Source organism: Callithrix jacchus, chromosome 7 (assembly GCF_049354715.1).
Source record: "Callithrix jacchus isolate 240 chromosome 7, calJac240_pri, whole genome shotgun sequence".
Taxonomy (NCBI): Eukaryota; Metazoa; Chordata; class Mammalia; order Primates; family Cebidae; genus Callithrix; species Callithrix jacchus.
The window spans coordinates 79497868-79508391 of record NC_133508.1 but is presented as its reverse complement, the minus strand read 5'-3'; the positions used below and the strand labels follow the sequence as shown (position 1 = coordinate 79508391).

Below are 10524 nucleotides of genomic sequence, written 5' to 3'. Positions count from 1 at the left end.
GCAACATAATGAGACTCCCACCTCTAACAAAAATAAATAATTAGCCAGATGTGGTGGTATAAATCTGTGTTCCCAGCTACTGGGTGGCTGAGGTAGGAGGATTGCTTGGGCCCAGGAGGTGGTGGCTGCAGTGAGCTGTGATCACACCACTGCACTCCAGCCCAGGCAAGAGGGAGACCCTATCTCAGAAAAACAAACAAAAAATAATGATGCAACATACTCTTGTTGTGGCAATCCAGAGAAAGGGAGGGGAAGCAGGCAGAGATGAGAGGATAGGAAGCTACTGACATGCCTTAATGCAACTCCTCCTCACTAAGATTCCCTATCTCTAGAAAGGATTCTGAACTTATAAAAAGCTGAGTTCTGTGACAGGAATAATGGGGACAAAATAGAAAAGGTTTGTATAGATCACAGGAATCTCAGGCAAGAGATTATGAGGTCATAAACCTCAAGAATGTGCAGAAATTGTGCGGAAGGCTTGAACTTTCCCAGTTTGTGGAATTGGCAATGATCTGAGGCAATCATATAGAACTCTCTGTAAATCAGGAGAGTCCCAGTTGACATCTGGCTTACACCCAGAGTACGTTTCTGAATCACTCATCCCCCTTTAGTTCATCCTCCACACTAGCCCAAGTCCTTTTCATAAATAAAGGGTGAATGTTATCATGTCATTCCTCAGCTTTAAAATTTCTTACTGTCCAGTCCACAATTTCTTATCCTGGCATCCAACACCCTTCATATTCTGGCCCATCTACCTTACCAACCTCCTCTCCTCCTCACACAGGGCACACTATCAAACATGCAAACGTTTCATTATTTCCTAAAACACTAAGCCTTCCCTTCCATCTGAAATAATCTTCTCCTTTGCTCTCTTTTCTCTGCTATAAACACCTATTCAATCATCCTTTCCGACTTCCCTCTCCTGTGAAGTTTGTTTCCCCAGCACCTTGTTCAGTGGTTTCACTTCCTCTGTGTTCCTTGCAGGAAGGACTATGCCTTATTTGCTTCTGGGCCCCACCGTCAACTATAGGCCAGGTTAAGGCACTCCCCTGGGCTTCTACGGCATCCTGGGTACAACTGTAATGATACCTATCATCCTGCATTGCAACTCTGGATTTATGTAGCATTCTCCTGCACTAAAAAACAGGGGCCATATTGTCTTCACTGTCAGTATTACAAGTTACTAGGTAAAGAGAGAAGGAAAGGGAGGGAAGGAGGAAAAGAGGGAGAGGAAGAGAAGAAAGGGTGGATGGAGTAACAGAGAAAGGGAAAAAATAAGGGGAATAAAGGAGAAAATAAAGAAAGTTAAAAGGAAGCCAGCAAGTGAATAAATGGACTAGTCAAGACTAAAAAGCATGGACTAACACAAAATTCTTAGCATATAAGTTAGGGTCAAAAAAAGGGCAAGTGAGCCAGATGCAGTGGCTCTAGCCTTTACAGGCTCCCAGCACTTTGGGAGGCCAAGGTGGGTGGATCACCTGAGGTCAGGAGTTCAAGACCAGCCTGGCCAACATGGCAAAACCCCATCTCTACTAAAAATACAAAAATTCATCCGGTGTTGTGGCACATGAATGTAATCCCAGCTACTCGGGAGGCTGAAGCAGGAGAATTGCTTGAACCCAGGAGGTGGAGGTTGCAGTGAGCCAAGATGGCATTCCAGCCTGGGCAACAGAGCAAGACTCCATCTCGGGGAAAAAAAAAAAAAGCAAGTAAGATTGGCTGGGGAGTTATGTTTCAAGATCAAAGCAGGAGCTTGGTACACTGGTCATAGGCAGAACTGGCAGCAGACACTCATAAAAGTCACAGCAGTTGTCACAAAGGCTCCAAGTCAGGAAGGAGTCATACCAACTTCCCAGACTGAGACGGGATCTGTAGACCTAGCTTGGCAGTGGGTATAAATGAAGAGCTTGGCCTTGGGATCAGACATACCTGAATTAAGTCGCAACTATGCCGATAGGTCCAGTCACTTAAACTTACAGAATTTTCTTGCCTTGAAAACAGGGACATTACTACCTTACAGGATAGTATGATCAGAGATAAGAGGAGTACAATAACTGGCACTTAGTAGGTATTTAAAAGACAGTGATCCTTATCATGTGTGCCACACACGTTTGGGTGACTATATGTTTAAAATATAGTGCACGGAGATTTTCAAGGAATCGGAAATTGTGTATGAAATAAAAGTGCTTGGTAAACAGTAAAGTGCCTTATAAATGTAAAGGAATCATTTGGGAAGTCTTTTATAGTTCCCTGTAATTACAGTTATAGTTCCCTAACTACAGGACTTGAATTTGAGCAGTAGTTCAGGTCCTACACCCTACATTTACTTGCTCTGTAACCTTGGGTAAGTCACTTTCTCTGTCAGTCTGTTTCTACATATGGCAAAACCAGGTCATTCTTAGCTGCTGTGAGAATTCAATAATAAGCATAAAATTCCTAGCACCTCTCTTCCTAGTGGCAGGGTCCCCATGTTAGGTAAGGTTATGGGTGATGTCAGTTCCAAGCCCAGTGCCAGAATCACACTCTGCCAACTGGCTACAAATGTAGCCCCTCATTCTGGAAGACTAGGGCCCAGATTCACAAGAAAGGTAGACAGGGGTCTTCTGTATTTGTTACAGGAAGGGTTCTTTTGTATCTGTTAGAGGGAAGCTGGGTGAACACTAAACTTCCATGTAGAAACACTGAAATCTGCCATGTGGAGCCAGGCCTAACAGGAAAGCAGACATAATCCCTGCTAAGCTGTTCCAGCCTTGGGGACTAAACTATTGCTACTAAAAGCAAAGACTCATTATGGGTTTTAAGATTTCTCTCACCTTATGCCACTCGTCACTCCCTACTCCCTGCCACTGCCATTTTTCCTAGGCACAGCGTAAGTGCTCAATCAGTAGCACTGAAGGCCAGGTGTGGTTATATGCACCAGCAGTCCCAGTTACTCAGGAAACTGAAGTGGGAGGATCACTTGCACCCAGGAGATCAAGGCTGCAGTGAGCTGTGAGCGCACCACTGCACTCCAGCCTTGGTGACAGAGCAAGACCCTGTCTCAAAATAAAATGATGAAAAGGTTCTCAAGCTTGCTACTGACCTGCCATAGAACAAACGGTCCAAGGTCATATTAAGAGACCACACTGGCTCCTACCTCCAGGCAAACCTCTTAATTGGCTCCTTCTTCAGAAGCTAAAAGGTATATGTAGTGAAAAGAGCATCAGCTGGCAGTCAGGGAGGCCCAGGCTTGAACTCTGGCTCCATAACATACTTGCTATATGACTTCCTAGCAAGTGACTTCCTTTCCTCACTTCCATTTCCTTTTCTTATTCTCTTGGGGGTTGCTGTGACAACTATATGAGATTAAAAATGTAAATGTGACTGACAGAATCAATCACATGTAGTGGATGCTCAATTAATGTTAGTTCCTTTCCTTTCCCCCTTCTCCTCAAAGGCCCCAGAAACTCAGTCTGCTTTCCTTTGCTTTTCAGAGCAGCTATGCATTTGTCTTTCTTAGAATTCAGCTCCCATCCAGAGTAGGTTCAGTGGGACAATCTCCCCAGCTCCCACTTCCCCAAATAAGTACACGGGTCCTTTTCATTGAAGGGTTTTACTGCTAATCACTCTGGGGAAAACAGAGGCAGGTTGGGGGAGGGATAACAAGTAACAAACATGGGAGATTGTGAAGGTCCCTGGATCATGGCTCCCTGAGGGTTTCCCTTTTATTTCTAAGGCAGGACCTCAGATCTTTTCTCTAGACCAAGGAGGCCCCTTCCATTGAGAAGGCCACTCCTCCCAGCCCAGAGATCTAGAAGCAAAGTTGGGGCACAGCAGGTGGGACTAGCAGGACACTGCAGTGCACTCCTACCTAAACAGTTCACCGACTATAATATAGAGAACTTTCAGACAGTGACACCCATCTCACAGGTACTTCCTCAAAGGCCAAGGGACTGCTGGCTTAATGACATGAGCATGTTCTGAGCCTGCCCTATTTCTCTTTCACCCCAAGGAAGTGAAGCCAAGACTGGGTCCTCTGACTTTCCAACAAGAGAAACTGCCTCATCCACTTAGAAAGAGGCAAGGGTTTTTACTCCAGAGTCCTTTCTCAGGATTTCCTGAGATCCTGGCTTCAGAAGCAATATAAAACCATTCTCCAAAGTAAGATGAAGGGCTTGAGGTCAAAGTAGCAGCAGCAAATGCTAAAGATCTTCCTTCACTAGGTTGGGGTCTCTTGCTCTCTCTCCCTCACTCTAAATGGGGCCTTCCTTCAGCTGGAATCTTTCCCAGCCTGCTCACCCAAGTGAGTTTTCTGGTGGCGGATGAGATTCGAGCTCCGGGAGAAGTGTTTCCCACATGCAGTGCATCGGTAGGGCTTCTCCCCTCTGTGGGTCCTCTGGTGTGCTCCAAAGTTGGAGATATCGCTGAAGGTCCGCCCACACTCAGCGCACTCATAAGGTCTCTCACCTGTGTGGGTGCGGTGATGCACACCAAAGCTGGAGCTGTTGCTGAAGCTCTTCCCACACTCACAGCAGATGTAGGGTGCTGGCTCCAGGTGGGTCCGGTGATGCACAGCTAGCGTGGCACTCTGGCTGAAGCTCTTGCCACAGATGTCACAGCGGTATGGCCGTTTGCCTAGGTGATCTTGCTGGTGTGTAGTAAGGTCTGAGCGCCGCCGAAAGCTCTCCTGACACTTGGGGCATTTGTAGTGTTTCTCTTCCAGGTGGATCCGCTCATGACGGATGCGGTTGGAGCTTCTTGAGAAGCTCTTGCCACATTCAGAACACTTGTAAGGCTTCTCACCAGTATGGATCCGCTGGTGTGTTCTCAGGTTGGAGGTATTATTGAAGGTTTTGCCACACTGGGCACATACAAAGGGCTTCTCATCTGCCTCATGATGAACAAGGGTGTCCCCTGGCTCTCGAGCCGGAACAGTGACTTTCTGCCATGGCTTTTTTGGATGAGTTTCTTGCAGTTCATCCAACAGGCTCTCTTGTCCATGTACTTTCTCCCCAGGTGGGATCCAAGAACCCTCTGAGTCATCCACTCTCCAAAACTTACCCCCTTCCCCTTCCTCAGGCAGGTGTGGTTCTGGACTCTGCTCCTTCTCACTGCCCATCTCTGAACCCTGAGAATGAACACAAATGGCCAACACCTTTATTCCTTGGGTTAGGCCAGACCACAAGAAATCATTTGTTCTATCTGAAGGGGTATACACCTTCCCCTGGGACCATCCATTAGAAATAACTTCAATCAACTGGAACACTTGAACAGAACACCTTTACTTGCTACCTTTCTTTTTTTTTTGAGACAGAGTCTCCTTCTGTCACCAGGCTGGAGTGCAGTGGCATGATCTCAGCTCACTTACTTGCTACCTTTTAAGTGACAAACTTTCATAGATATTTAAAGCTACCCAGCAGAGAAAAAAGAAGGCACCATCTTTGTCCACCACTGCCAGATGATATTTGTGCCATTTGAATAATGTCACTCTTCTTGATACCACTAAGCAATGACAATCCAGACTATAATTTGTGGGTAAGTAAAGGAGCTTTCATTTTGGGGTAAGTTCAATTTTTCTGCCTAACTGTAAGTTAACTGTAACTCTTTATATGTTCTATTATTTTTGAAAAACCTTTCTTACAAGTATCCATTTATTTGCCTGCTTTCAAAATGAACAAAAAAAAACCTCTAAATCTTGAGGCTTTCCTAGGTGACAAGGCCCAGCTTTGGCTTTTCTTGAGACTTCTGCCACCCTACCCCTCTCTAGACCACACCAGAATCTACCAAGTAAATATCTGGGTTAACACCTGAGACCTCCAGGACCTATGGCGGGGTCTGGGTTGTGGGGTCTGGGTTGTGTTTCTTCTGATCAGTCAGTGCCCTCCACCACATTCTTAAACACCACACAAAGCCCCCACTGCATGCACACATGCATACACACATACACACACACACACACACACAGAAGCAAGCAGAATCACACATATACACTCACACAATACACAAAGCCACAGTCTCACAGGACACACAGTCATATTCACATACCACACTCAGTCACATTCTCATACCACACAGCCACACACCTACACACTACACACAGCCATACATTATCACACCACACACATACACACTACATAGACACTCACACCATATAGCCACATACACACAGCCACACACATATTTATAGCCACATACATGTCTACACACTTTTATCCATACTCTCATTCCACACACAAGCACACACATACCAAGTATACACAAAGATAAACACAGGCACAGATACACAAACCACATTCCCTACACCCCACCCCAAAACTAAACACATAAGAGTGCCCAGAACAGGTCCTGCTTTGTGCAATCAGTAAATGTTTGCTAAGCTGCACAGACTCCTTTGGGTTCCTACAGCCAAGGACAGGGAAAGAGCTGGGGAAATATACCTCTGAAAAGAGTGGTAGTATTTCCTCTAGGCCCTGAAGAAATAATAACATTTCAGCAAAGTGGTCTGGTAAACAGAGAGACATGAACCAAGGGATGAGGGGAGTGCAGGAGGGAAGCACAAACTATCATAGGACACTGATGACAGAAAATGAGACTGATAATTCCTTCAAGTCTGCAAGTATTTCTGGAAAAAGAAACACCAAATAAAGGAAGGAATACTGACTACATTTAGGATTGGATTACAACTGTGACATATACTATCTTTATCATTCTCTGCAAATTACTTAATCACTCTGAGTCTAAACTCCCTCATCACCTGTGATAAATTATGAAATTGTGATACCTACCCACATTACAATACTTTGTATTAGAAGAAATGCCTACAGTACTAAGCAGAGTATGTGACACAAGCTGTCATCCAGCAAATGACAGCTGCTGTTAGAACTGTTGAAGACTCTACATCCTAACCCTATGAAGAATACAAGAAAAAGATCTTTTAAATGATCTTAAGAAAAAACTTTTAGTTTAAAAATAGCATAAAACTATATAATCTTCTAAAATGTGAAATACAGACAGAACCTCAACAGAAACAGAGGTTGACAAGCTTTTTCTGTAAAGAGCCAGATAATATATAGTAAATATTTATGGCCATGGGATATCTGCTGTAACTATTCAGCTCTGCCACTGTATCATAAATCCTGAAAGCAGCCATAAACAAGACATAAAGGAATAAGTGTGGCTGTGTTCCAATAAAACTTTATTTAAAACAACAGGAGGTGAGCTGTAGTTTACCAATCACTGTTAGTCTTCCTTGAAGAATTTAGATAAGCAATATGAAAAATAATTAGCTTGTTTTACTTCCAAAAATGCAAGTAAACATCAGAAACTATTCCTTAATACTTAAACTCACTGTTTCCTGACCATCCTTTCAAAATTAAAATGACTCCCACACTCCCAGTCCCACTGCTCCATAGCACATCTTACCTTCTGACATTCTATTTATGTCTATTATTTATTGTCTGCTTCCCTAAAACACAAGTTCCATGAGAACTGGTATCTTTGTTTTCTTTTTTTTTTTCTTTTTTGATTTACTAATGTAACCAAAACTCCTAGAGTAGTGGCAGCCATACACAGATCCTTAATAGGTATTTGTTGAATGAGTTGAATAAAAGACCAGCTCTGTCTTCAGAACCCAGTTCATGCTTACTTGTGTCTATTCTCACCCACTTTTCCTCAGCAATCTTCTGATTCCTGCCTACTTTCTCCTTTATGCGCTCACAGAATCTTTTGCTTGCCTTATAGTGGTTTGCAATTACCTATTTATGTGTCTGTTTCTACTAGTAGTTTATAAGCAACTTGAAGAAAGGGACTGGGTCATATTAGGAGCACATATTTTGTGCTCCTTCTGCAGCACAAAGCTTCAAATGTTTTCTAAATGTATAAGTGACAGGATGTGATCTTAATTCACGCCACCATCCCATCCTGCACCCCAGCCCTGCTCCCATCTAACCTACAGCTACAGTATCTCTATGCAATGAGCTATTTGGCCTCCACTCACTTCCAAAACTGCTATTCTGAGAACCTATAATAAATCAAGCTCCAGTTCTATCCAGGGATGGATGCTAGGTCAATGTAAGAGCAAAAAGATTTAGGATTATGATTACCAGTCACAGTTTGTGATACAATGTAGTGAAACAGATCATGAATTCCAGAAATTGTCACAAGATGTAGAAGGTTAAGTTCAGGGGACAGGGGCAGGAATTGTGCCTTAGTCACCTTTGTACCCACGCCTCAGTGTCTAACACAGCACCTAGCACATTATACAGAAATCAACGATAGTTAACATTTTTTAAAGCTCATATCAAGTGCTAAGCTATGGACTAAGCACCATATATGAATCATCTAATTTCACTTCACCTCATCCTTATTTTAGAGATAAGAAAGCTGAGGCTCAGAGAAATTAAGTAACTTGCCCAAGGGCACACAGCAATTAAGTGGTAGAACTGGGGCCTATGTCCATCACTTCAAAGCTCAAAGCCAGTGCTTTTAACCATGACACTAGTACTGAAGGAAAAAAGGAGAGAAGATGGGAAAGAAGGAAATAAATAAAAACAGTGCCACTGAAGTTCACGTGACACAGGCATATCTCTCTGACGAGATCAGGGCTGACCAGTTTCATGGAAGAGTAAGTATTTGACCTAAGACTTGCAGGATGGGTAAGCCTGGGACTTGCAGAGCTAGAAAGCCAAACACCTACTGAGAAGACAGTGCAGCTGAGGTACAGAGGCACTTTCATAACGCATTGCAGAGATTTTAGGGGAAAAGGGGTCTGTTGGCTTTGTTTTCCTGGGGGCTCCGCTGCACTGGGAGAAGCAAGGGTGGAAGGGACTGAGAAGTGGAGAAGGGGCCAGGTCTAAGAAGTAAGAGCCAAGAAGATGGGGCTAGTGATCACAGACGATGAAGGTGAAGGGCCTAGGTTAAATGGAAGGGGCCAAGCCAGAGTGCGGTGTGGAGCGCCAAAGTTACAGGTCTTTGGGGCCAAGTCAAGGGCTGCGGGGAGGAAGGAGAGAGAGGAGTTATGGAAGACCAAGGGCAAGGTGTTGACAAACAGTCATTGTACAGTGGAGCTAGATAACGGGTCAGAGATAGAGGAGGACCAAGGAAGTCAAAGGGTCGCAGGAGATGGTAAGGGAAAACGGAGCAAAGGCTGCCAGAAGTGTCATAGGGCCAGGGCCCAAGAGGCTGGGTTGTGTGTTGCTGGGCGGGGAGAAGCCAATGGCGGAGGCCCAAGGAGACAAGAGGTGGGTTCAGAGATTGCGGCGGGCTTGGGGCGGGAGGGGTGGGAGAGGAGGAGGGACTGACCCTAAACCTATGGTCAGTGGCAGGAGGGCTGTATACTCAAAACCAACGGAAGGGCCGGGGAATGGGGTGGGGACAGCAACCTGGCTACCCGGGCCGGGGGCCAAGGGCCGAGGGTCGAGGAGGAGGGACCACAAGGCCCCTTGGCTTCACACTCGGTCCAGGGAGCAAAGCAGCAGCCTCCAACTCCTCGGTGAGAGGGAAGAGGCCTTATACAGAGTTTCCCGCGAAGTTGTGTCCGCCTCCCCCAACAGACCTGAGGCCCAACCCTGACCCACCTCGCTCCCGCCGCTCGGTCAGGGACAGCGCCGCCTCTGTAGGCGGGGGAAAGAGCCGGAGCCGGAGCCGGAACCCAGGAATGATCCGTCCTACTTCTCCAGGATTGGCTTTTTAGGATAATCCTTTATTTTCATTGGCTATAATAACTGTCACAACGCAAGCGACCAGGCAAAACCGCCAATAAGCTTTGACCTCTTGCGTGGCTTGCTGGGAGTCGTAGTCCTAAGGAAGCGCATAGCCTGAGAGAAAACTTGGAAAGTTTAGAATGGAGCTAAAGAGACTGGGTTCCCTCCTAAGGTGGAATTTCCTTCTGTGCTCCTGCATTCAAACCCAACTCTCACGGCCACTGGTCTTGGAAGTTGTAGAATCTATACAGCTAACCTACACAACCTCCAGGGGTGTACATATTCAAAGTGCCTTTTTTTTTTTTAAGAGAATTATATCATTTATTGATTACATATGATAATGATACACAAGCTTCATTCCCATCTATACTTTTATTTGGTACTATTATTCAATTTAGATGTATTGCATAGCCAACAATCTTTTTTTTTTTGAGACGGAGTTTCCCTGTTGTTAAGCAGACTGGAGTGCAATGGCACGATCTCGGCTCACCGCAACCTCCGCCTCCTGGGTTCAAGCAATTCTGCTGCCTCAGCCTCCCGAGTAGCTGGGACTGCAGGCGCGCACCACCATGCCCAGCTAATTTTTGTATTTTTAGTAGAGGCGGTGTTTCACCATGTTGACCAGGATGGTCTCGATCTCTTAACCTCGTGATCCACCCGCCTCGGCCTCCCAAAATGCTGGGATTATAGGCATGAGCCACCGCGCCGGCCGCCAACAATCATTTTTATAACCAATAATTCCATGATTTTGCTTGGGTAATCCCTTTTAATGATGAACTTCAGGTCACAACAGTAACTCTCAGTTCAACTACACCAAGGTTTCTGAAGACAATGGCTTCTCCAC

At 45.2% G+C, this 10524-nt stretch overlaps 1 protein-coding gene across 2 annotated transcripts; it reads right to left on the bottom strand.

Moving 5' to 3' along the window:
* Positions 1-3576: 3576 nt before the first annotated feature.
* Positions 3577-9598, bottom strand: ZNF691 (zinc finger protein 691). 2 transcript variants are annotated; one of them, XM_002750701.6, is made up of 2 exons: positions 9555-9598; positions 3577-5107 (listed from the first exon to the last, which is right to left on the bottom strand). In XM_002750701.6, exon 2 carries the CDS (start codon positions 5096-5098, stop codon positions 4250-4252), a length of 849 nt encoding a protein of 282 aa, XP_002750747.1. In that variant the 5' UTR covers positions 5099-5107; positions 9555-9598; the 3' UTR covers positions 3577-4249. The 2 variants fall into 2 exon arrangements, with proteins under 2 accessions (XP_002750747.1, XP_054115210.2); XM_054259235.2 differs by lacking the exon at positions 9555-9598 and adding an exon at positions 6417-6613.
* Between the last annotated feature and the right edge of the window lie 926 nt (positions 9599-10524).